Source organism: Carettochelys insculpta, chromosome 7 (assembly GCF_033958435.1).
Source record: "Carettochelys insculpta isolate YL-2023 chromosome 7, ASM3395843v1, whole genome shotgun sequence".
Taxonomy (NCBI): domain Eukaryota; kingdom Metazoa; phylum Chordata; order Testudines; family Carettochelyidae; genus Carettochelys; species Carettochelys insculpta.
Window position 1 is genome coordinate 14,369,904 of NC_134143.1, and position 27,699 is coordinate 14,397,602.

At 40.9% G+C, this 27,699-nt stretch overlaps 1 protein-coding gene across 5 annotated transcripts in view; it reads right to left on the minus strand.

The window, feature by feature from the left end:
- The window catches only part of DLG5 (discs large MAGUK scaffold protein 5), a 149,234-nt gene that overhangs the window by 24,824 nt on the left and 96,711 nt on the right, over positions 1 to 27,699 (minus strand). For all 5 annotated transcript variants that reach the window (XM_075000039.1, XM_075000042.1, XM_075000038.1 and 2 more), the window contains 11 exons: positions 22,761 to 23,073; positions 17,881 to 18,111; positions 15,722 to 15,906; positions 15,273 to 15,398; positions 13,661 to 13,793; positions 12,976 to 13,103; positions 11,085 to 11,260; positions 10,526 to 10,629; positions 8,908 to 9,000; positions 6,959 to 7,978; positions 2,607 to 2,745 (listed from right to left, as the gene is read on the minus strand). In XM_075000039.1, coding sequence (XP_074856140.1) covers positions 2,607 to 2,745; positions 6,959 to 7,978; positions 8,908 to 9,000; positions 10,526 to 10,629; positions 11,085 to 11,260; positions 12,976 to 13,103; positions 13,661 to 13,793; positions 15,273 to 15,398; positions 15,722 to 15,906; positions 17,881 to 18,111; positions 22,761 to 23,073 — 2,648 coding nt within the window. The remainder of the gene's footprint in view (positions 1 to 2,606; positions 2,746 to 6,958; positions 7,979 to 8,907; positions 9,001 to 10,525; positions 10,630 to 11,084; positions 11,261 to 12,975; positions 13,104 to 13,660; positions 13,794 to 15,272; positions 15,399 to 15,721; positions 15,907 to 17,880; positions 18,112 to 22,760; positions 23,074 to 27,699) is intronic.

The window sequence follows — 27,699 nt, forward strand, 5'->3', positions numbered from 1 at the left end:
ATTGAAGAGATGGGGCTGTAGTCATTTACTGTAACAGTTAAATAAGTTACGTTAAGAGGTAAGCTAAATACATTACTCCAAGGGTTATTACACAGACTATTTTATTGAGTGGGTCAAAATCTACTAGCCCACCACAAAGATTTCCTCTTTCTTTCCAAGGTCATGTTAGTGTCGAACACTCATACGTAACTGGACAGTTTCATACTTCTAGATGAACTATAATTAAGAAGTCAAATTTTTGCAAGGTGCACAAAAAACTTATCACAGCTGCAACTGCTGTTTTCTCTCTTCAGTGGGCTTGTACACTTCCAACTTCTGTAGTGTTCTACAGTCATAGACTATGACAATTCACAACACTGTAAACCTGATATTTACCATGGGACTCTCATAACTTAGGGTTTTTATTTAAGTATGCTCATACTTCATTGTCAGAAAAAAATGTTGTTCAGCAAATGCTCATTTTAAGTTTTAGTACTGTAATTCACAGTTGCAGAAATATTTTGCAAGACACAGAACATTTACTGTATGATATACCTTGAGGTTTTGTCCTAATATTAATGCCATCATTATGTACATCTGAGGAATCAGCTGTAAGTGAACGTATTTTCCAGTAAAATCTCCATAATTTTTAACAGTTTCATTATTAAATTATATAATACTTCAGATGAGAGGTGCTATGAAGCTAAAGAACATTCAGCTTTACCAGTATTGATTAAATAACACCCTCATTTATGGGTGGGTAATTTGAAGCAAAGATATTGAATGAGTTTTTGGCCATCTGCCAGTAATTAGTGAGCATGAGGATGAAAAATGAGGAGGCCCTAACGAGAACTGTTAACAGTGTGCAAATTAAACTTAACTCCTCTTGGAACCTGCCCTTGGCTTTGAGAATTGATCAATATCCATACTTCGGACCCTGCTCACTACATTCAGGGCAGGTCTACATGACAGTGGAAGGTTGCACTAAGGTACGCAAGTCCACGTATGTAAAAGTATCTTAATTCAGGCTTCCGGGCTGTCTCCACTAAGGGAGGATGACAGGAGCATTCACTCCTGTCCATTTCCCTTACTCTTAACAAGGGGCAAGAATACCAGCTCTGAAGCAGGTGCCCTGTAAGTTCAATTTAATGAGCTCCTACCAGGGGTACTGAATAGAATTCCAGAAGATCGACTGTGGCAGAATCAATCTTCCTTGTAGTGGAGACACAACCCATGGTAAATACATGTTGATAACTTTTCTGAGATCTTCTATGCCAGTTCAAACAAACCATATTCAACCAGTATATGGAAAGAAACTATGGAAGAGAATTTCAAACTACCAGTGACCAGTAGGGATACTCTTACCTGCCTTACACAGCCACCTCATCAGCCAGTACCTCTAAATCAATTCTACACTGTGGATTTGTTTTTTGTAACAAGAAAGGCAATGATGCTCAAATGCCTGCTTTATAACATTTCCTGCAAGAAAACACTAACTTTTGCTATGGCTCTCATACAGTCACCTCCTCATACCGCCTCTCAGATGAGACATTTCAGTCTGATTGGAGAGGGCACGCTTAGCATTTATAGCAAAATTACATCCGGGGCCCCAGTGAGCTAGGCACATAGTAAGAACCATGAAGACCTCAGTCTAATTTATCACATCAAAAGTTGGGAGGCAAAAGAGGCACAAAGCAATTTGCTCAAGGCTACACAGCAAGTTAGTGGTGGGATTAAATTCGGGTCCCTTTTTGCTTGCTCCAGTGCTCTCTGCACTGAGCATGAAGACCTTTTCCGAGATCTTCGTGCAGCATGAGTAACCTTTCTGAGTCTCTCAATTCTGGAGTTCTTTCAAACTAAATTCCCTGGTCTCTTGTTACATACGAACAGCACAACTTGAATTTTTTGACATCTTTGGTGTGCAGCAACCACTAAAACGAAGTCCAGCTTGGTTGAGTGCCAAGACAAACAAGAGTGTCCAAGTACCATTAAGGTACAGGCTGTTGAGACTCTTACAGTGCTTAAGGAGTTCACATTTGTTACTTGGCTGGTGAAATCTAATTAAAAACATACCACTAATTCGTGGGTGTCTGACCTGCTTCTTGACAGTCTACCGTGTTGGCACTGATGCTTGTGAGCTGCTCCAGGCACCATGACAATCATAACGGTCATTGCTGGCCTTCACATCTACTAACAAAGCTGCTTGGAACACAAAATGAGTATAGGTTGAATCTCTCTGATCTGGTAACAACTGTGATCCAGCAGGGACCAGAGAGCCCTGGCGGCTGGGAGACTGGTGGCAGAGAGCTACAGTCCCAGTGGCCAAGAGCCTGGTAGGGTGAGCAGCACAGCCAAGTAGCTGGGGCCAGCAGCTGGGATGGTGGTTGTGAAAGAAGCTTGACTGGGAGGGTCAGCCGCCCTCCAGGAGAGCCGAGAGGCCGGCAGCAGAAGGGACGGCATTAACTTCCCCTGGCCTGGCTAACTCCCTCATTTGGGACCAGTCACATCCTGAAGGTGCTGGATCAGGGAGGTTCAACCTGTATTTTTAGCCTACTGTCAGAACATCAGAAGTGAGGAAAACTTATCGTAGCTACAGCAGCATTACCATCTAGGGCATTGTCTCTAACCTGCTGACACAGCTCCAGTGTACAAGGAGGTAGGCACAAAACCGTCGCTGTGCCTAGTGGAACGTTTTGGTGAATATGGTGCCCACTCCTGGAGTTCTGGAGAGAGATGCTCTTCACTGGCTGGAGTGTATTTCTGTACCTGTAAGCAAAGTGCAAAATTCAATCTGCAAGTAATCCAGGAAGCTTTGAATAACCTAGTACAAAAATAACTCAAGGGCTATCACTTGATGGTGACCATTATGCTTTGATCCCACCACTTCCCTGATATCACTCCTCTCCATTACTCTTCACTGTTCTTTCATGTTGTCTTTATCTTCAAGCTCCTCTCTGACTACATCTCAGCTCTCCCATAGGACTCTCCCAAACAATTACCTATAGCACTCCAATTCCTCCCATGAAATCTGCACACCACTCCCTCTGTTCTCTCCATGACTTCTTCCCCTTCCTGTCCCTGATTCAGCAAGGTAGATAGGCATGTGTGTAATTTTAAGCACATCTACAAGAGCTTGCTTGGTTGCTTACAAGTTCTGTGCCTGGCAAATTTTCTTGCAGAATCAAGGCCTATTTTTAAGTCATCCCCTCTTCATCCATGCAGAACATCAGTGCCACTATTCAAATTTTTCCTTAAAAATCACTGGTCCCTCCATTGTTTCAATAATAAACCACTTCAAATTAGATGTTTAAAACCTAATTCTACACTTCTTTCTCCCCTCTCCACACATTATAGCATATGGCTAGTTGCCTGGCCTGAAGCAGTTGCATTTAGTCGCGGCCTCTGTCTCAGGTACAGGTAGGACAATATCGTTTCCTTAACAGGTCAGTTGAAAGAACTGATCTCGGTGGCAGATGCACATTTCTATGCTGCATGCTTTATACAGAATGAACAGACATGGGTAAATGAGGAAATATGAGGAGGACAGATTTCATTGACCAAGAACGCACATGACCATGGTCACCTGCTAGTACAATTATTAAAAAAAAAAGCATATTCCTCACAACACTATTTTCAATGTAAAAAAAGTACAACAGAAAAAGCATGATATTCAAAAAAATTATACACAGAATATGAATTGCTTAAGGCTACTCAAGATTTCATCATGTGACAGGAAACTTGCTAGGCAGTGAGAAAGACTTAAAAACATACATTCTTACTGCCATTCCCTCATTGCTGCATCATCAGGAGACAGAACTATTACTCAACCATGAGAAAAGCTATTTGTCCATCTCTCCTTTTCTCTCTCTCATTTAATTAAAATTCTCTGATACACTCATTGCTGCGATGCCGAGGTGAACTGCATGAGCATAAATACTATATGTCCCATAAATGCCACCAGAATACATATCTGTACACTTTTGACACGCATTTATTAATAGATTCACATTTATATGTGGGGTGGGACTATCTCATCCTGAGTAAACCTGCACCAACCTCAACTGAAGGATGATCCCAGAAGGGACTGTTCTTGAAGACACTCCATGGCATATACCAGTTGACAGGTTCCAAGCCCCTTCCCGCTCATGGGGAGGTCAGGGAAAACATACAGTATCTGCACAGCTACATAGTTCTATTCCCAGTATAGCCAACAGAATAGAAAAACATGCTCCATGATCTGACTATTATTAGCATTCCTTTAAAAGCCAGCACATTGTCATTTCTGATTTTAAGCATATACATCTTTAATGTGAACTTTTGTATTTTAAATACCTCCATTTTCCACCATTCACCCTTCCCAAAATTAGCCCAATATTAGCTTAATACAGCCTCTGCAATTATTGCTACTATCAAAGTTAATGCCATACTTTTAAAAAAACACTATACTAACCTTATTTTAAGCCCTGCTCTGAACCTCAGAGCTCAATTTACAAAACATTTCAGAGACAAATGTGTATCCTTTTTGTATCTCCTCAAATCCTGAAACACACTTTTATACACACTACTACTCAACATGCTGGTTCATTAGCCATTTTAAAACTAAAAAACAAAAACAAGCTACAAAACTACGCTACGTTTTCATTATCTGAGAAATATTTGCTGGGACTGCATACAGTACAGAGCTGCATCTACATGATAATACATTCCAAGCAGACTTGGAGTTAATACTGACATGTCATGATCAGATTCTTCTGTTCCTGCCTTGGTAAAAAAAAAAAAAAAAAAAAAAAAAAGATATGGCTCCCAATCCAGAAAGTGACAATGTCACAAATGAGAGCTCTTCAGATTTCTTGTGTTAGCATAAAGATGACAGGCAACGTGTGTCTAGACATTAAGGACAATATAAATGTGCAGCACTTAAGGTGACTGATGACTACCATTCAAGTAATAAGCATATGAGTATCAGTGCACATGGATCAACTTGACATTCTGCTTGGGGTAAATTCTTTGCACTTAAATATGCAATGGTTCCATTACGCTTTGTTGGGTATGTGGCAAAAGGCAGCAGTATCCTGTACGGTAGATTCTTACAAAGCAATTCAGTTTTGAAAATGGCACACTCATACAGACCACATCTGCTCCCTGGGCACATTCAGTAATAATCTGCTGACTGCAGTTACAAGAGTCAGCTATTACGTTTTATTGCACTGCAAATTTAGCTGGCTTCTACTCTAATTCAGTGATAATGTTTACTTAAAGGCTCAATCCTGTGAGCTTGCAAATATCTTAAACCTCCAAACGATGCCAAAATTGGAACAGGAAGTGCTTAGTAGAAAGGGCAGAAATTATTTTCACTGACATAAACTTTAAAGTGAACTTTAAACTTTAAAGTTCGCTCCAGCTCTAGTACCAAGCATCTTGCAGAATCAGGCCTCAAATCCTACCTCACTTACACATTCTACTACATTTTCTATTCTCCACTACACCTTTGTGAAGACAGTGCAGCTGTTTAGACATAACAGAGTGAAAATATGGCCCACAGAATCCTTATATCCACTAATGATTCTTAGAACTAGAATGAAGCCAGTTTGAATCTCAAGATCCCAGGTAGAAAAAGTGCACATGTGCTGGGGGATGGCGAGAGAGAGTGAAGAATACTACTTTTCTTTTGAAAGACAAGAAGTAGTCATGTAGCACTTTAAAGACTGACAAAATAATTTATTAAGTGATGAGATTTCACCACTATCTCCAAATCTGGAGATAGTAAACTAGCACAATGAGAATTTAACAAAAAGATAGAAAAATATGAAATGAAAACCGACAAATCAGCTACTTGGGACGGCGGGCGGGGCCAAGGGTGAAGGAAGGGGGAAGAAATTACTTACTACAAGTGACTTGCCTTGAGATCACTATGAATATCAAGATAGGGAAACTGTCCTTGTAATGTATAAGGTAATTGCTATCTCTATTGAGACCTAAGAGCAAAGTGTTGAATGCTGTGGACAGAACTTTGACAGAAGTGGGTCTATCTCACAAAAGCTCATCAGCTAAGGAACTATTTTGTTAGTCTTTAAAGTGCAACATGATTGCTTCTTCATTTTGTGAAGATACAGACTAAACACGGCTACCTCTCTGTGACCATTCTACTTGAAGCAGAGCAGATCTGACCAGAGGATAACAAAGTAAGCCTGTATCCATTTTTACTTCAGCACCCAGTTAATACCTTATGTTAATCAGCCATCTGCAACCCTTTCCTTGTCTACTTCAGTAGCAAATAGCCCACTGTCTCCATGGACAGACAGTTTCTTCAGACATTCTGCTGCAGCAAAAACAAGTGATTTCGGATCCACAGCCCCCTAATCTTGTCAACATTTACAGAGTACAACCACACTAACTCCTATCAACTTCAGGACAGACTTATGAAGGCATTTAGGTGCCTATAGATGTAGACAGACACCTAATGAGATTCACAAAAACACTTATGTCCATCAAAAACTCAAACATCTATTTTCAATGGCTTTTATGAATCCCAGTAGTCTCCTACTCGCATCATTGGATGGGCACATTAGTTACGTAAACACAACCCTTTGTAATTCATTTTTTCCATCCTGTTAACATATACTAGAGAAACTAGAATTACTACAGAAAACATCAGCTACCAAACAGCATGAAACATTCACAAAGAGAGATGCTGTTTTTATAACCATCAGAGCCTTTTTGATACTGTAACTGTGATAATTACTTTGGTCCTTCGAGACACACAAATATTTTAATGAAGATATCTGGGGCCATATTTTCATTACTAACAATTTTGGGCACCCAATTTGAGATAGCCTGAAGGACCCTGATTTTCAGAATATACTATCTTCTGAAAATCAGGCACCTTTCAGGTGCATTAAGATGGGTTCCCAAACTTGGGTCGCTTTGAAAAGTCATGGCCAGCATCCTTGCTTTGTGCTTGTGGACATTTAAGTTCTACCTGAAGTGAAGGATTAGGAATGGGCACAGGGGTGAGTTTATGTCTCAAAGCAGGTGCTGATTTTGGTCTTGGTCTTTTTATCTCTGGCTCTTCAACTCTTTGAAAGCCAATGTCATCTTCACAAGACTTTCTCGAAGACAGGTGACTACAGTCAAGCCCCTCCTCCCTGTAATAATGCCCAGTGTTCCTGCTGCGCCCCTTGTGAGTATCTGAGTCTTGCTTCAGTGCCAAAGACACAGGGGGCTGGGTTGTAGCTGGACTGGTAGGTGGGGATCCAGTCGTTACAGTAGAGTCTGATGCAGAACTTGTCTGCTGTTTATGTTTAAATTTAATAGAGTCACTTCTCTTCGGAGGCGTTGGAGGAGTTGAAGCCACTTCTGATTTTGAGGGCTGAGGCGAATGTCCTGACACCTGGTTAGTTGAAAGATAGTCCATTTTGGGAGAAGTCTCTGGTCTTTTGAAAGTGTCAGGGTCAAAGATGGACTTCCTCTGTTTTGGCTTCTTGTACACAGAGAACTTTTCAGTTTCTGCTGTTGAAATATTGACCACCACTTTAGGCCATGTACCACCACTATGTTTAGCTCCATGCCCTTTGTCTAATGTGGTCTCAACCATGATGCAGTCGGCTACCGGGGGCTCAAATGGCAGCCTCCTGCCGTCTAAGTCGACAAGGCCATATCCTTGTTCTCCATAAGCATCTGGACTAAAGGAGCTAAGACTGTGCTCTGAATTACTGTGGCAGCTGTGCACAGCATTCCTGCAAGAGTCTGCCCGTGAAGCACAGCTGGAAAAGGACTTGTGATCACAGAATGAGCCACTCCCCTGGTCAGTCTGGTCCTTCTTGCCATCCAGGATGTCGGGACTGAATATGTCTGTCTGTGTTGAACTGTTGTGTTTCAAGTTTCTTTTATTCTGAGCTTGTATCTCTGATGTATGAACCCGGCAGTTTGACATTTTCTCTGAATCCTTCAGGTTTTCAAATATGTTTTGACCACTCCATGATGAATTCGGAGGAAAAACCTAAGGGGCAGAAAAATATTTAGTCCTCTGAACACTGTGGCAGATTTAGTTTTGCAGCCACACCCACTAGCTCCCAATTCACATGGGGACTATAACATGTAGAAGAACATCAAGGGAAAAACCTCTATTCTGGGGGAAATGATGGATGGTGTGCATATTGGAAGAGCTAAATCTTGGCAACTGCTGGCACAGGGAATCAGACTGAATGAAGAACACCACCACAAACCTTTTTGGTCTATTAAAAATACTTTCACAGAGGCAGTATGATGTAATGGATAAACCCTGGACCAGGAGTCCAGAGGTCTGGATTCTAGTTCTAGATCTACCATCATGCTGAATGACATTGGGCAAGTCACTTTTCAGTATCTCTCTTTTGGCTCCCACCTTTTGTCTGTCCTGTGTATTTAGCCTGGCAGCTTTCTGAGACAGGGACTTTTACTGTGTGTACATGGAACATCTACAGTAATTGGCCCTGTCAGTGGAATGTCTGGTATGAAATGTGTTTCCCTACTGACAGCCCTTGAGAATGAAGAATCCACTGCTCCCCACCAGTGAGCCTCACCCCATCTCACCAAGGGGCCCTTTCTAGGGCAAAAGAACACTTCAGTTTTCATGTGGATGAAGCCTTCCTGCAGCCAATGCTAATGAGGAGATATACCATCTGTTGTGCTGAGATTTTTTTTTTAAATTTGAACAGCAATCTGAATGGAACTGAACTGAGAGCAACCACTGATTTGCAAATGCTGTAGATACCTAAGAGGCACCCAAAGGTGATAATGACCCACAATGACTAATCACAACTAACCATTTGATTTAACTAAATTTCTATACTACTGTATTTGTTTTATGAACGAGTTCATCCAACCCCCTTCATAGTTAAAGACTTGCAGCTTTTTCTTCACTTCCTCCCTTCCTGCCCCCAGATTTACCTTCATCAAAGAGAGGGAAAGGGAATCCCTACAGTTTCGTAGTAAAGCTTCACATTCAGTCAGTGATTTATTGTCTAGTGCGATGCCATTAATCTGCCAAGGAAATCAGCAGAACAAGAGGAAATTAGCCAAAAAAAAAACCCCAAGCAGTTGGCAATTCTTAGTTGACTTTCTATGAAATAGGTGCACAGTAGTTACACACACACACACACTCTCTCGCAGAAAGGAAAGTGTCAGTAGCTTGATAAATTGGACCATTTTTGCATATCAGTAGAATGTATCTTTTTCAGACAATTTCAATAACATGATTTCCTCTAACTAGAAGTGCAAATTATGGACTCCCTACTTCACGAGAGCTGGAGTTGAATGTATGGTTGCACTACTGCGTATCTCTCTCTAATTATCTTTGTATATTTGCATGTACAGTAAACTCTCATGTCCAGCAGTCCCAGGACATTGCCATATATTCAAATACTCTGGGTAATATAGAGGTATATCTAGCAATGAATAACAGTAAAGAAAAACAAAAGTAGACATTAAGGAACAAAAGAGTATGCAGAGTACCTTGTATACTGTAAATTTATACTGTATTTGTTATATAGCTATGTCTACACCAGAAAGTTGTGTCGATCCATGGAGTGTCAACATTCCCAAGACGTTCTGTCAACAGTAAATTGACAGAACATGGCACTTGTGTTAGCAGCATTCTGCTGCTCTCTCAGGAGGCCAAACGCGTCTGTCAACAGAAAGCCAGGCTTCTGGGATGCCAGGCAGACCTGTCTGCTGTGATTCCGTCAGCTGTTTAGTCAAGAGCATGTTTGGGCAGTCCGTCCGCTCTCTTTCGACAGAACGGATCCCTCTTTCAGTCCGCTTTACAGTTTGGTCACAATCTGTTGACAGAAGTTTTGTTGGAAGAGCTCTTCCAACAGTAACTTCTGTCAACAGATCACTCTAGTGTACACATAGCCAAAGAGTTCACTTCTTGCTGAACACTAGCATCCTGCAGGAGACAAAGAATTTAAATCAGTTTCTTTTATTTGTTTCTGGATGAGCAGGTATCTCAGAAGTGTGAAGGTAAAGACAGGCCTTCAGTGATTTTGCAAATTGCAGGAGCATTGTAGCCTAATCAACGCATCCAGAAAGGGAATGGAGACACTGATCCACTTTTCTGGAAAGAATAGTCATAAGACCATCCATGACAATTTCTATTTCTAAACACTAATGGACAGTTCAAGACTCATTATATTAATACAGTTCCTTGTATTAAAGGGTCCTTGAACTGAAGTCCTTGTATTAATAAGTCTTATCTGTCATTTAACATGAAAAGGGAAGGCAGTGCGATCATCCACAAATCACTCTTAAGGATGAGTTACTGCATCTACATTTCAAAACTTCACAAATGAAACTATTAAATATGACCTGCATTTTCAGTTACTCACCCAACCTACAAACACCAACAAGTTCGGTTATTCACAGCATCATTACATTTAAAACAGGGAAAAGCATGGTTCAATGAGTCAAATATAAAGGTTCACTTTTTTTTTTTTTTTTTTTTTTTTTTAAAAAGGAAATGTGTGTTTCATACTCTGTGGCAGTTAAGTTTGTTTGTTAAACTTACAGCAATTATTCTATCTCCCACAGCAAGGGACCCATCTTTGGCAGCTGGGCTACCAGGCACAACAGCAGCAGCAAACACTCCATTTTCTAAACTAATTCCACTATCTGAAATCCAAAAAAGATAAAACACAAGTTCACTCCTGCAGTTCAAATAATTTAGCACATATATGACTTACATGAGTTTGTTTTTCATGCAGGTAATAAAGATGCTGTTGAAAATAAATTAGCGTAACTTCTCATAGCCTTTAAATAACACCCACACAAAATCAATGGGAAAAGTGTTCACCAATAACGAAAATTTAATACAGCCCTGCAAGTACTTTATTGTGGAAGAAAAAAAAGACTGTAGTGATTTGCAAGCTTATTCAGCTGAATTCCAGCACGCCTCCTAACAGAGGACAAAACTACAGGTGAGAAATAATACATATGGTGACTACTGCTGAAGCCACTATTGCTTATTTGGTTAGGAACAGCTAATGAGAATTCTTATCTAGCAAGTCATAACAATTCAAGCAAGGGGACTAATACATTGCTCTGCGTATTCAAATGTAAGTAATTACCTTTATGCCCAGCAAGATTGATATGCAGAGGGGTTATCACTTTCCCGCCTAAGGACTTCCTTCTTCGCACCACCATATTAATAACTCCTCCTCCATTAAGTACAGCTTTTATAACTTGCTTCTTATCCTTATTAGTAAGATCCACATCATTTATCTTCAGCAACCAATCATTCACTCTGCAAGTTAAAACAAAGGCAAGCATGTCCATTTTACAAGAATAATTTGCTGCACATTCCAAATGCATTAATTAGAAGACTCTTAATAGCACAAAGACAGTCTTGGTATGCCACCCCCACCCCATCCCACTCCAGGGTCCCCATGCTATCACTTCCCCATTCCATATTACCTGGGGCAGGAAGTGAATCTGTCCTGCTGTGCTACACTAGGCAGCAAGCAGCAAATCAGGCAGTATGGCTAGAGGCTGCCTGGGAAAGTGCAGCAGCTGGAAGCATGACTAGAAGGGAAGGTGCTCTGGCTATGCATGCCTCTTCCCTTCCAGCCGTTGGACCTCTGATCCCCCAATGGCATGTCACCACCCCCTCCAGCCCACCATGTGCCACCCCTGCCTCAGTATCATCTACTCAAGTTACTGACCTTCCAACACTTTGTATGTAAACAATGTGGTGGGTGACGCTGCTGTAAGGACACGGTAAGCATCATTAGCTCCATGGCAGAGCTGGACCAACCAACCACGGCTATTTAAAGCAACTTTAAGGAAAGGTAGGTTGTTTTGTAATGTGATGCAAGTCATGGCTATTACCTCAATAAACAGTGCCCTATCACAGCTTTTGGCAACACACAAACTTTGTTTCAGTTACCCCAAATATTTTATTATACAGTTGTCCCTCGACTTATGTGAGGGTCATGTTCCCACACACCCTCACGTAACTTGAACTTGAATCAGGGAGGCAGCATTTTTCCTTGATGGAACACTCATTCTGCAGCCGGGGAAGCAGCAGGAGCACCTGGAGCCCCTTTTGAAAGGTAAGTCCTGGGAGGGGGGGGCAGTTGGGGAGGGTTAAGCCTGGAGGTGGGTTGGGGCCATGGGAGAGGGGCAAGGGGATCCTGGGGTGGGTTAGGCCTGCAAGGGGGTGGAGTTTAATCAGAGCTGTGCAGGTGGTGGGGGCGGGGGGTGGGGAGGTGAGCCAGAGCCATGCAGGGGTTTGAACTGGGACCACAGGGTTTGAACCGGGTCCAGGTGATGGGGTGAGATGGAGCTGTGTACAAGGGTGTTGAACTGGGACCATGCGGGAGCAGGATTTTGATTTGTGCTTAACTCGCATTAATTAAAGCTTGGTTCTGTTTCAATAGGCAAGCATCTACAACTTAAGCTTTGTGGTATAGAAAACAATTTTTATGAGCTGGAACAACTAACAGAAGACCAGATGCTTGCCTGGTCCAATATTCTACTTTCACCTAAGAAAGAAGCAAAACACTCAGACTGACACTATGGTATCAGTGGTGGGTCACAAACTACCCATAATCTTCACCACTCCACCCCCTACAACTTGCCCACAAAGTCTCAAGAAGATCTAAGTAGATGGAAAGTTGGAAGAGACAGAATATGTTATGTGCTAAGGACAGACAAAGCCACAGACAAATGTTAACATTTGACATTGGAACATTTTTTTAAAAAATTGTGTGCAGATCACAAAAATAGCTAGATTTATTTCCACAATGCTTTACAGACAATTTTGTCATACTGCAATCTTCAGATCAAACCAATTTATTCAGATCACGTCCAAGCTATTAGGGAGCTAAAACAGAACCCACTTAAACTATGGAGAGGAGACCAACTACCAATAGTATATTGATTTTTTGAACAACCAATACAAATTCAAATAAAGTGTTTCCTAGTGACATGCAAACGATTTACCAGTTAACATTGTACCTTAATCGACCATCCGCAATACTTCCTTTGTCTACTTTGGTGACAAATATCCCACAATCTCCAGGGAGGTATGGTTCATTCACACCTTCTGCCACATCAAAACCAAGCGCTTTCAAGTCCATATCCTCCTAATAAACATGGTTATTATGAGCAATTCAGCGAGAATTCACACTAATTTGCATTTGTATGCACACAGAAATTGTAAAATTGGGTGCTTTTATTTTGCTCTTTTTTTTATCTTTTGGTGCTTTAACAATTTTAGATGTACAAATTATTATACATTGATTTCCGGTCTTAAACAAGTGGTAAATAATTTGGGTGTGTTTGTCTCTACGTATATATGTATACACACATACACACAATTACAACAGTCTGGCTTACGAGATCAGATGACAAAGTTATCATGGTTTGTACTCTACAAGAGGAAGCAGATTTCCTTTAACAAATTTTTTTGATAAGGGTCTATTGTGACTTCAAACATAAGCTTTTCATACCTGACTGGTATAATACTGGTTTTGGCTACTGTATGTGGTATGTAACCCCAATAAAATTTAATGATGTTAAAAAATCCATATTCAACAAAAAGCATTATTTTTAAACCCAATTGTTCAAGTGATGTTATGATGGAACATCAAGCAATTCATTCACACAAAACACTGAAGTCTTCAGAGTATTTCAGGCTTACTCTGTCTTTTTCAAACTCCACCACTTCAGTTTCCCATTCCATAGAATCGGTGTCTATGGCTGAATCATGAGAACTGTGGGCCATTAACTGCCGAAACCGGGCTTCCTTTTCCAATTGGTTTTCCATCTTCTCTCTACGGAATGAAAGACAAATGTTTACAGGGGACTCAGCAGCTCCCTTGTAAGGAAATGAATGAAGGAGATTATGTACTTTATTTACTTCTCTAATTTAGCAATGTAACAATGCTCTGCTCAGAGTATCCAATCCCAATCTTTGCAGAAACCTGAAAACACTTACAACTTCATTTCCTTCTTATTACAACAATCTGTTCTCATATGAATGATAGGAAACTTATAAACAAGTTCCATACATGAACATAAAAAAAAGCCGCTCAAAGTAGACACCAGTAGATCTAACCAACAACCGTCCAAAAGACCTGCTCCAAATCATAGGGGAGAAGTGGATGTGATTTAGTACATAAACTAAGATCTCCTATTACCCTGAAATAGTATGATACATGTTTTCTTCTCTTATTTATAATTTAGTGGGAATCTGGATACAATTAACAAAGCTACAGTGAAACCCTGACAGAAGTAAAAGAATTGCTACAGTGCATGTCAACAGCCGTGTTTCATAAGTAGATACGTTCACAACATATCACACCTCTAACTGAGCGGTCTAAGCTGAATGGAGACTTGATTTTCCTATTTCCCACTAGGAAATATAACAAACCAGCTCCTTTTGTAAAGCATTTTTCACAACAGTGAACATGTAGAGATTCATCTACACATGGATCCTTGTCCTTATGTATATTAGATGTTTACATTCCATTTAATTTTAACTGAAATGATGGATATAATGCAAGTGAAAGGCTATGGTAAGCCAGAGGCACATAGATTTCAAAATGTTTAATCTCATCATACATGTTGCGATTTTCTGTTTCTAACGGAACAGCTTTCAAAGGGGCATTAGAACCAAGATACTTCCATAAACCTCAAGCTGCATAGCTTAAACAGGAACCAAAAGCTCTAAGGCTATGTCTACTTTAAGAAATAAAAGTTGACTTCATTAAAGTTGACTTTCTAACACTAGATTATAAGTCGAAGTTGAATGTCTGGCACCTGCTCACAAAGTTGATTTAGCACACCCCCACTAAATTGCCAAAGTTTGACTGTTGCAGTAGTGCATTGTGGACACCTATCCCACAGTTCCTTCAGCCCCATTGTATTCTGGGTTTTTTTTGCCAGTGCTTAAAAGGAAAAACATTACGCCGCATGGGAGGGGCAGGGTCAGAAAGGTGACCTTGGCAACCCTTGAAATTGACCTAATGGTATTTGCAGGGAAGACAGTCACACTGTAAAATCAAGTTAAGTGCCTCAGAATCAACTTTATGTGCTAGTGTAGACATAGTTTGAGTCACAGAATAAGCTAAATCAGAGTGAGCCCTGCTGTGTTTTGGGACTTCTACATGAGGGAGGTTGCATAGTAGAGCTATCTTAGTTACACTGACCAGACTTCATTTATGTAGACCAGCCTTAAGAGCCTGCTGATTAAAGCTTTTTAAATGTAAATTACAATTTAAATCATACAATTAAATCATTTTATAACATACTTCAATTCCTTCAGCTCACGCACAGCATCATTTTTCTGCTTCCTCATGTCATCAAGATTGCGAAGAGCCTCTGCTAAGTCACTCACAGCTCTGTCTCGCTCTCTCCTCAAGTTGTCACACAAAGTCCTTCGAAAACAAAAAAAAGTTCAGGGAAAAATTTAAAGCCGCAGTTTACAGTTGGCCAACCCTAAATCCAGACACTCACTTTACCAGAAAATCCTTCCTCCTTTGGAAATTCCGCTGTTGTACTTAAGTGTCTGTCTAGCGCAAAGGTGGTGGTACGTGTTTTGCAGACAGTAAGAGAATGATTTTTTAGGCCATGGATACTACAGAGTGGGATACTTGTTACCACTCTCCTAGGGCTGTGCTACCAGGCTCTTTTACCCAGGAGAAGTTAGGATAGCGACGAAGGTTGTTAAGGGTGTCTTGGAAGACCCTCCCAAATTTACCGTATGCTCTCTCTTTCAGCAACTATCTTGTCACGTTCTTGAAAGGCCCAATCTCTCCGACATTTGGCTACTTCTGCTTCCTGGACAGCCTCCTTTAGCTCCTGTGACATGGCCTCATATTGCTTCCGAAGCATTTCAATTTCTTTGTTAGCTCTTTCTATGTCCAATGTAGCAGAATCTTGTATCTATGAGTTCAAATATAAATACAGTTATTTTACATACAATTCATAGGTTAAGTATGTGTGCTGGGCTTTGTAACCCTTTGTACCAGCTTGTTATATGAAGGGCTTGATTTTGAAATAATCATTTCGTGGGAATCCCAAAGTTAATGGGAACTTTGCTTGTGTAAAAGGTTCAGGATTGGCTCTCAGTAGTTTATTTGACAGATCACTCAGTGACTTATAGCAGTGGTGAACAAACTGGGAGGCAGACTCCCTGAAGGGGGTGGGCACAAAATTTCATAAGGGGGTGCAGCACTATCAGCTGCTGTGTGCCAAGTTCATCCATCTCACTAAAAATGTTGAAATAATGTGACCATTTTTATGTATGCATATTCACACACATATTGATTAATAAAGTTTTTACATTGTAAATACTTCTTTGCTTACACATGCTGAAAGGGTTTGGTTTTTTGCCCCCCCCCCCTTTTATTTTTTTCCCCATATGAACATAACCTAAAGTTCCATCAGTTTGGACTACATTAGACTGATTGGGACAGAAGGCTGCTAATTGCAGGGACAAGGTGGGGCACAACATAAAAAGTTTGCTCACCCCTGACTTATAGGAGTATGATCTACAGTAGAAGATTCCTCATCTTAGAGGAAAATCAATAAATACTTTATATCAGTGACACCTTCCTGACTCATTGATCTGTTTTAGCAGAGAGACACTGAAGATCTCCAAGGGCCAGTGGAAATGAGAACAACATAGTAAACAGTCATGGTAAGACTGGTTATTTTAGTATTTAGGACTACTGTGACAGTAAACAGATGTACAGATTTACAGTACACCCGTACTCGTGATTCACAATCCCCAGTCTCTCCAAGGTGTTTTAGTTTTAACTGAACCTTTTAAAAGTCAAGGTTTTAGAAAGATTTTACTTTTTTTAAAGGATGGAACTGCACCTGTTGAGCATTCCACATGCCAAACACCAAAGAGAACAGTGACAAAGGCAATACTGATTTAAAGAGAAACAACTCCATGTTTGCAGCACAAAAGAAATAAGCTTATTTTAACATGACCACATTTCCAGCCCGGATCTTCCTGGTAGTCACATGGCAGCTTAACTTGACATATTTGAGTAGTCCTGATGAGCTCAAGTGGACCACTCCCTTCAATGAAGTTAAGCAACTGTGCATCTGCAGAATCAGGGGGCTAAAAAAGGGCTGTGCAAATACTGGCCCACGGGCCGGATCTGGTTGCCAGGGTTAGTCCCATCCTTGTTTAAGTACATATAGAGGTTTCCCATCAGGGCTAGAAGAGTCAGTTCCCCAGGACACTACATTTTTAGGGCTGTAAACCTCCCCAGATTGTTTTTAATTGTACCTGTTATTCGTGAAACCCTTCACAGCTTTGCCAGAAGGGAGCTTCACTTGCAGTGCTGTGGTGCAGACTCTGCTCACCAGAGAAGCCCTTGGAGGAAAAGCCAGATCCAAGGAGCAAATATCACTCAAATCAGAGACTGTTTGAGGGACCAAACCCCAAGGAAAGGCTGGGGTGCACCAAGCCTCTCACACATGAAGAATGGGGGAACATCTCAGTGTTTGAGGTTTGTTTGTTTTGTTATTTAAGTCCCTCAACACTAACCAGAACTGGAATAAGACTTATGGGAAAACTAGCTGGTGGGATGGAGGCTGCCTCAGAGGGGTCCTGGAAGATCCACAAGGTGGTGATGCTCCAGTCACACCACCACTGAAACATGCTGAACTGCTGAGCTATAGCAATCCTGTTAACCATATATTAAAAGCATACACTAACTTTTTATCAAGGGAAACTTAAAAATGGGGACTGATTTATGGAGTAGTTTAGTTATGCCCCCTTGTGAGAAGTGCATCTACACATGCATATGAAGCATTCTTCATTGAATTTTTGAAAAGAAAGCTGGTCTTCACTCTTCTTGACCTAAAACAGAAAAAGCCATCTATGGAGACAGCCAGTACCTGACGAGCTTGGTAATATTCCCTTAGCAGATGGTCCCTCTGAATGATGGCTTCTGTTCTCTCCTTCCTGGCAACATCTCTTTCTTCCTTCACTGTCTCTATATCCTTGCAAGCTTGATCAAGTTCCTTCTGGGCCTCCGCCTTGTCCTTCACTTCATGACAGTATTTCTCCAGCAACTCATTCCTTTCACAAATTGCCCGATCTCTTTCCACTAGAGCTGAGTTTAGCTCCTAAAACAAGACCCGTTATTTGCAGGGTGTTAAGTACAGAGCAATATTTCTTATTTCTAGATGAATACACATTGAAATCTCAAGAACTCATAGGACATGATGCAGAGGGGAATTGAGCAGCTCTGTGCCCATGTAAAATGCAGACAACATTCAGCAAGGGGTTAAAATTGCCATATCATCACTATTGAGCACCCTGCTGTCTGAATAATGAAGCACATAATCTCTGAACACAGTAAACCCCCGATTTACGTGTAGGTTGTGTTCCTGGGCAACCACGTGTAAGTCAAATTTTGCGCAATTCGGGTCCTGGCTGTGCCTTGCTCCCAGATGCCACCTGGCTCCCCACCACTTGCTGGAGCCAGGAAACTGATCAGCGCAGGGAGGGGAGCCGGGAGTGGAAGGCAGCCGGGAGCCAGCCTGCTGACTGGTTCTCAGCTCTCCACCGCTCCTGGAAGCCAGAAAACTGATCAGTGCAGCTTTATTGTAAGTTATGCGAAAGTCAAAATCGTGTAAGTCATAAGTCTATTGTACTCATGGTTCAGAGAAACCTAGAGAGAGGACATCTGTTTTGAATCCTCAGGAGTCCTGGATATGCCAGTCAGATTTAACACAAAACAATCATATTACATCATTTTAATGTCTGTGTTTCACTGTTGTAATTACATCGTTCTAAACAGCTCCCCTTTTTGGAATGCAAGCACAAACCTGGCCCCTGTATTATTTCAAAGCAATTTCCTGAATTTTTGCTGAGAATGTTTTAAGCAAACAAGTGTCCTGCAGCTTCACATTTATTTAAAGGGACATGAGTGTCCTATAGTGCAGAACACAAACTACGAGCACATGTACCACAAAACGTTACAACTCTCAGAGAGCAATATGATGCTTCATAGAGTAGTGTCAACAGTACATCACACTGAAGGTAGTGTAATAATCAATTGCAAGGTCACTACCTCCAGTCCTCTTCAAGACCACAAAAACAGAGTTATTCTTGGGAGACTAACTAGAACTCTGAATATCACAAAAACAATTGTGCTGTTCTATTACAACTGAAATTTTTGTATACTAGTTCTCACTGGGGACTTCCACCAGTACCCCTGTGACTGTGAACAAACCATTTTTGTCCTGATGTACACAGATACTGAACACCCACCATGCCCACTGACTTCAGCAGAACAGATAGTTATTCAGTACCCAAAGGAAAAAATAGATAAGGCACACCACACTGGGTTGCAGTACAGCTTGTATGATTTCTGTGCAGAAAGTGCTTTGAGATCCTTGGATATAAAGGTGATATGGAAGTAATACAGCTTAGTCATTATTCAGCAGAAGTTAAAGGCCAACAAAACACTGGAACAGAGAAATCATTATTCCTGAAAAGGTTTTTAAATATTAGAAATCCATGCTTTAAAAACTTTGGAAACAGATACTGCCATAATTTGCTCAAAGATGCTCAAACTGACATAAAATAAAGCAACTGGCTGATCTAAAACAGACATCTCTTCTTTCCAATCAATAAGCAAGGCTGCATCTCAGATGAATTTGTTTTATGAGGAATGAACAACAACTAGACAGTACAAGGCCAGGTATCATCTGACCTATGTCTAAATAATTCCTGGTAGAAAATATGCAGTACTCTTGTCTGAAAAGTCATTCTGCATGACACCTGCATGATGGCTGAATAGAGTGGAGTGCTGAATTGTGCACAATGGTGGGACAAAAGGATTTCTGGAGATGAGTAGGTGAAAACAGAGATTGCCAGTGTGGAAGGGAAGATTATTAACATGCGTTGCGTGTGTCTGGTTCCCCCAGAGAATTCTGTTCTCCTTAGCAAACAAATGGTTGCTGTTAGTTTTATATATATTAAAATATATATAAAATTTTAAAATATATATAAAATTTTATATATATATAAAAATACTGAAATTTCAATCCCAAATCCCAGCTGAAGAGTTCATGCTATTCTCTTGGTAAAAAGAACTGCCACACTGCAGCTATTGTTTACAAAAGATAATGCTACAATCAAGTATATCTCCAATATCTTGTTTTGTTAATACATCACTTTTTTTTTTTTTTTTTTTTTTTTTTTTAAGACAATGATTTGACTCCTTTGTCCTAGAGAAGGGTATGTGTATATGCATGGCTAAGATTGAAAGGTCAGCTATCAGATTGCAGCTTAATTTCCTCCTCTTGATTTTCCAGTCCTCTCCTATGGGAAGGTTAAGAACTTGGGTTTACCCCATAGGGAGATATTCCAAGTGTGTCTTCCTGGGTTTTAAAAAGGGGGTTTTTCATCACTTGGGTGGCGGCACCTTCCAGTGTCAGGGAACCTGTGAGCTTGGGAAACTTTTAAGCAGAAACCTATGAAGGCAAGGAACTTCTCAGGTCTCTTGCAGGCCCCGAACTTCTGCACCCAGTGTCAGAGTGGAGAAAAGCCTTGACACTTGTAGGAAGTGTTAATGTACTGTGATGAAGAACCCCGTAAGATACTAGAATGGAAACAACTTGTTCAAAGTAAAGAGTCAACTGAATTGTTGAGATGAAGTATTATATACCCAGGTAGTTGCTTGTGTACTTTCCCATACTATAAGTACTATGTTATGGTAGGCTACTTCAGTCTGCAAAAACGAAGACAAAAATCCCATATCAAAAGCTGTCTGGCTAAAAATCACTGGAATCTTGCCTGAATTTATCACAGAAGGATTATAGGATGAACACCTAAAACAGTTTTGGGTGCAGTGTCTTTTCAGACAAGTAGTTGCAACAACAGACATGACCATCATAACTGTAGTATTTCACTAGGTGGGGCTACACACAGAGAAACAACTGCAGTACCAGACACAGTCATATCCATTGAAAGGATAATCCCATTTATGCGGGAGTCCCATGCACACTGCTCCAAGTGAAAGTGTCACTTGAGCAATAAGATAGTTGTGCATCCCTCTCCTGTCCAGGTACTAAATCCACTCAGAACTAGATAAATGCAAGTTCGTAAGGTCAGCTTACATAAAAAGGAACACCTTGACCACAGGCAGAATATCCACAAATATGTTTGTTTATATAATTAGAACATGTCTAGCAAACAGTACCTCAGCAGCCTCAGCATACAGACACAGGAGTTGTATATGCCCTTAAAAACACATTCATAAATGTTAGCATCTTGCCAATCAGGATTATTTCCTTCTTCCTCTCTCTATTCAACCACTCATCCAAGTGGGCTTTCAAGTTTGTGAGTCTCTCTGGCAAAGCTTGTTGATTTTATTTTTTTCATCTTATGCTTAATGATCACCCATGCAAAATGCTGTAGGGACTGTGTTCATTGTTAAGATAAATCATGAGAAGTTAGTCAACTTTGCATGAGATTTACAGAAGTGCTCAGAATTACCTTTCCTCTGCATTCATGAAAGCTAGTGGTAGAACTGTGACTGACTTCAAGTGGATCAGAGTTAGGCCAACACTGACAGCTTTTGTAAGCCCCACCTTTTGGCCTTGTATGTGCTATGACTCTACAGGCACTACCCATTCTCAAGGAAGAGGTTTTTCTGTCAGTGTAGTAGTTATTTCACCTCTGCTAGTGGTGGGTCAAACCAATAAATGCAAACATTAAGCTTGCCACAACTATACTTGGTGTTAGGTCATTATAACTACAGTGCTCAGGGTGCAAAATCTCCCACAGGTGAGTGACATACCTAGGTCAATTCGTTTTCAAGTGCAGATCAGGCACTTGGGATTTAGGTTTCACCCAGCTAGCACCTACAAAGCTGAACGGTTAAGCAAAATTTTTTTTAAACTTTGTTGCTTGAAGCTGGCAACAGAGCCTAAGGCATATTTATGTACCTAAATAAAAGAGGTCTGATTTTCAGAAGTGCTGCAGTTAAATGATTTTTATATAAAAATTATTTGTGATCAATTACAAGTATAAAAAAGCAAGAAGCAAAAAACACTTTATGGCTGCTTGAAAAATTATTTGGTTCTATGTGAATTATTCTAAGCAAAATATTTGAAGAGAATGAACAAGTGAAAACTACTTTATTGTGTAGCATTTCTAAATCCTCTTAACAGCACTCATGTTTTAAACGTTTTAAGACTATATGACTGAACTGATACTGCTTTTGGATTAATATGATTTATAAACCAGTGCCTGCATTTTTTTTTTTTTTAAAACAGTGCCAAATGTCCTCCAAGAGGTTAACTGACAAGTAGAAAAGGCATAACTGTAGTCTTTAAGTAGCTGCTAAAATGAGGAGGACAGTATTTTATAACTCTAGGTCTTATTTCTTAGACAATACCCAGACATTTCTTTCATTTTTAACTGGTACCAAAGAAAGAAATAATTACATAACTATTTTACACAGTGCATCACTTACTGGATATAAAAAGGTTGGCTTTTTAAAATGAAGAACTGGAAGTGAACAAAACAGAACAAGTCAAGTGAATAGCAGATTACAGCTGACGGGTACTCAAGTGTACTCACAGTGGGAATGTAATGAGCTGACAGTAAAGAGTGCCCCCACCAGAATGTCAGCAGGCAATTTCCTTACATGATGAAGTCACATTTCCCATCTATCGAGCACACATTTATTTTGCACAGTTGAAAGGGGAACTGGTAACACCTCCATTCTCCCACCCATAACAAAATTATCCCTTGGTACCTGTCTTAAAGCTTCCATCTCTTCACTAGCTACTCTCTTCTCGGAGGAGGTGTTTTTCAGTTTGGACTCTGCAAGCTCTAGTTCAGTTTGAAGCTTATCCACTTCTTTGATCACTTGGTCTCTCTCACTCATTATGAGGCGATACTCATTGAAAACAGAGTCTCTCTCTTCCTTGCACTTCTCCGCATCTTTCACTGCCTTCAGCTGCATTGTTTTGAACCGTGTCACCTCGGACTGCAACCGCTCCATCTCTCTCTGCAACTCTTTGTTCTGAGCAGTGGCTTTGCTTAGCTCTTGCTGTACTGACTCAAACCTAAACGGCAACAACAAAAAAGAAACAAAGATGTTTCATCTGCCTGCATTTTCCTTTTATAGAGTTGTAAAAATGAGGTAGAAGAGACTCAAGATGACATCAAGACCAGCCCCTTAACTGATACCCAATTGCCCCCTCTGCAAACTGTTTGCGGACTCCCAAAGCCAATTCTAGCTGCTGAATACACTTTACTAATTCAAAAAGGAAACTAAACAGATTTTTAGCAGCAACTAAAAACATTATTGGAAGACATATAATTTACAAATAATTGACTGTAACTTTGCAATTTGTATAAGACTTATTTTCAATGATGATTGATCTTTTTTAAAAGACCCCTTCTAATACCATTGAGGACCCCCACAGGTCCACAGACCCCAGGATGATCTAGAGTACCTATTAAAAAGTGCAGTAACGTACCCTCATATTTCACAACACAAACTACTTGCTTACTCGATCCAGCATAACGCAGCGTCACTGCACACCAGTAATGAAAAATTGCTTAGTTTTTCATTTTACCATATAATTATAAACCAACTGGAATTTAAATATTATACTTAAATTTCGGCATATATGATACAGATAAGTACACAAGTTATTGCATAGTAACAGAGAGGAAGCCGTGCTAGTCTATACACTATCAAAACAAAGCAAAAAGCAGTCAAGTAGCACTTTAAAGACTAGCAAAATAGTTTATTAGGTGAGCTTTCGTGGGACAGACCCACTTCTTCAGACCATAGCCAGACCAGAACAGACTCAATATTTAAGGCGCACAGAACCAAAAAACAGTAAGCAAGGAGGACAAATCAGAAAAAGATAATCAAGGTGAGCAAATCAGAGAGTGGACGGGTGGGGGGGAAGGTCAAGAATTAGATTGAGCCAAGTATGCTAAATCATGATGGGAACTTTCTGAGTCACTATAGGGGCTCGTCTGCATACTTGGCTCAATCTTTTTCTGTTTTTCTATTTTGCTAGTCTTTAAAGTGCTACTTGACTGCTTTTTGTTTTGATAAGTTATTGCCTGCATGACATTTTACTCTACACGGAGTAGCCCTCTATAAAACTAGGTAAAACATCTAGATGAGTTGATGTACCCCTCAAAGACCTCTGCATTCCCCCGGAGGCATGGGGTACCCTGGTTGAGAGCTCTCATCTTAGTTCTTTTCAACTATTTCTGTACCAGGACCCCTCATCCTCTCTCCAGAATTCCTCCATCCCCCAGCCATTTAAGTGTACAAGAAGGGCAGAGTGATTGACAGTGTAATAACTAAAGATTTGTGATTAAAACAGGAGGGGGGCACACATATTTGATGCAAAGGAGCAATAAAAATAAAGCAAATGAAAAAAATGTTAGTGTATATAAAATGTGATCAACAGTAATGCTGAAAATACATGATTACCGAAACTGATGGCCTGCCTTTGCTTGAACTAAGGAATTCCATTCTAGGCAAGTCATCCCAGAAAGTATATAGAAAAGGCAGAGAAGAAAAGGGCCCCAGATCTGGACATCAGAAATCATCACTGTCATGTTTAAGAAACAATACAAATTAAACACGTGGAAAATAATATGGGTGATAAGGACAGTTAATTAGATGCTCTTATTTGCCTTATTTTGCTAAGAGAACAAAGAGAAGCTAACTAAACTAATGGCATTGTACTTAATGGATTTTAAAATATATTTAACATAACGCATAGTTAATCTGTGACCTTGGTTGGCATGAGGTATGAGAAGTTAAGAGCTTAGCGAGATCTGTTCAAGTATAACATGGCCATATGATCATCATCATCCACTGGTATGCTAATAGAATTTAAAAAATAATGAAGGATATAAACCCTGGCACCTCTGAACATAAGCCAGCCAGCCACTGATGAGAGTTTGGAAGAAACTTCTCCTACAAAAATATTCCTCCACACAAAGGGATTTCTTGCACACAAAGGGATTTCTTTGCACTTTGTTTTCTGAAGCATCTAGTTATTGCCACTGTCAGAAACAAGAGTACCTAATTTGATGCACTTCTAGTCAAATCCAGCATGGCAAATCTTCTATGCCTCTGGCATATTTTGTGTTTGTCACACACAAATTTGGGATGATCTAGACACGGTTTTTGTGAAAGCCAGGATACATATTGAACCTCTCTAATCCGGCACACTCTCATCCAGCAATTTCTGTAGTCTGGCATTTTAGTTAGTCGGATGACCACTTATCATGGGTCTGGCCACGTTTCCTGTGGTTCTAAAAAAGTTGGTTAACAGCCACCAGTCCTGGCTCACAGTGTTCTGTGCTATTATTTAGCTGTATTTACCCCTAAATGTCTTCTAGGAGTCCAGTACACAGAAGTAGTGTTGGTAATGTGCAAGACAATATTGACTTCCTGTGGTCTGGCAAATGCTTTCATTTGGCACCAGTCAGGTCCCAAGGGTGCCAGACAAGAGAGGTTCAACCTGGACCATGCTTGACCTTTTGGACCAGAGCAGTAAACCTTACTGTCAGGCTGTGACATACTCTGAGCATATCTGCAAGCAGGGAACGCTATCCAAGGTACTTACTTGAGGGGACATGCAAGGCTAAAACACCTTCATGGTATTAATGGGACATCTGTTAATCTGAAAGTATCTCCCCTTTCATTAGTACAGATTACAAACTGGTGATCTGTAAGAAGAGTCTTTAGTGTACAGAAAGACCTACTCTGTTAAGTACATTATTATTTTCTCTTTTGGAGTTGCAGGCAAACATGGAAGATGAAATTGCATTACCACAGGTGTACATTAAAAGCCTGATGTACAGTCGTCCAGCAAATTATGAGAGGGTTGTGTTCCCACGCATCCTCGCTTAACTCTAATTTCGCGAAAGTCCAGGGGTGGCTTTCTTCCCCAGCAGAATGCATGTTCTACAGCCAGGGAAGCAGCAGGAGCACCTAGAGCTCCTAAGTCCTGAGGTTGTGGGGGAGGGGGCACTTGGGGAGGGTTAAGCCTGGCAGTAGATTGGGGCCATAAGACGGGGGCAGGGGAGTTAAGCCTGGGGTGGGTTAGGGCTGCAGGGAGGGTGAGGTGGTGGTGAACTGGGACCACACACGGTGGTTTGGACCAGTGGATTGAGCCAGAGCCATGCTTGGGTGGTGAGCCAGAGCCTGGGGGGTGGGTGTTGGGTCGGGTTTGAACCAGGGCCACTTGGGGTTGGGGGCTGAGCCAGGGACAGGAAGAGTAGGATTTTGAGTTGCACTTAACTCGCATTAACGTGAGTTAAGCACAACTCGAAATCATGCACTTCAAGGATTTACTGTATTTGTGATGTTTAATCCTGCAGCAATGTGAATTCTATGCACCATTAAGGTCAAAGAGAGAAGCAGAGGGTTAAAAATCAAATCATCTGCCAAATGGAAACAGATCCTCAGCTACAAAACCGCATACAGTAAACCCTCAAAAAAGACATGACTTCAAGTTGCACGTATCTTGCTTTAAACGCAAGTTAACTTAACTTAAAGCTGCTTTGTGGCCCCTTCTCCCTGTCCTCTCCCAGTCACGTAGCTGTCAGGCTGACAGCCTGGCGGCTGGAAGAAAGCAGGGGGAAGACTTTTAGCTTGCTTAGTGGCCCATACCTGCAAGCCGCTAAGAACAGTAAAAGCCCCTTCCATCTTCCTCCAGGCACACAGCTGTCAGGCTGACAGGTACACAGCTGGGAGAAGACAGAGAAGGGGCTTTTAGCATGCCTAGCTGCCCACAAGCTAAAAGCCTTCCCCCGGGGTTTTCTTCAGCTGTGTGGCAGTCAGAATGGGCTGGTCAGTTTCCCACTCCCACAAGCAGTGGGGAGCTGGGAACCCAGCGGCAGCCTGGTTCCCTCTTCCCAAGACTTGCATGAAAATTCGAGTTATTCTGGGGCTGCAAGAATACAACCCCTATGGAACTCGAGGGTAGACTGTACATGCTATAAAGATTCTGATTTTTAAGAAGGAAAAAAAAATCCTGAGCCACTAGGAAATACCTAACTGGGGAGAAAAATCGTCTCTTCTGCAGAGATTATTTCTATCTGTTAAATTATATACACATACATGGAGATATGCATATCTTGTAGAACTGGAAGGGACATTTGAGAAGTCATTGTGCCACCAAGCACCATCCTGGACAGTTTTTTTTTTTTTTTAAATCTATCTGCCCCCAGACCCCTAAATGGCCTCCTCAAGGACTGAACACACAACCCTGGGTTTAAAAGGCCAATGCTCTAAAACAAAGCTATCCTTCCCTCCCATTGAGCTATGCCTCTCCACAGTATGGAGAACTGGAGTGAAGTTCTACACACAAAATCTGGTTTCAGATCTGACACTGAGGCAACCACTCTCTGTCACTAAGTATGAAAGGGCAAGAGACAGCTGGCACTATAGTTTCACAGATCACAGAGTTCCTGTACTACCCCCAGGGTCAGTACAGCCTTTGCAGCAGCTGTTATGAAAAGGTGGGTTGAATTGTAAGAAGAGCTAAGTTTGGAAATTGTGGCCAATACCCCAAGAATCATCTGGGCGGGGGGTGGAGGGTGCAGGCAATATTGTGATTGCATACAGTAGGAGGAACAATAGCCGCAAGTTAGTCCATGTTCAAAATCCTCAGCGCCATGCCAACACCAAAAGGAAAAAGGTG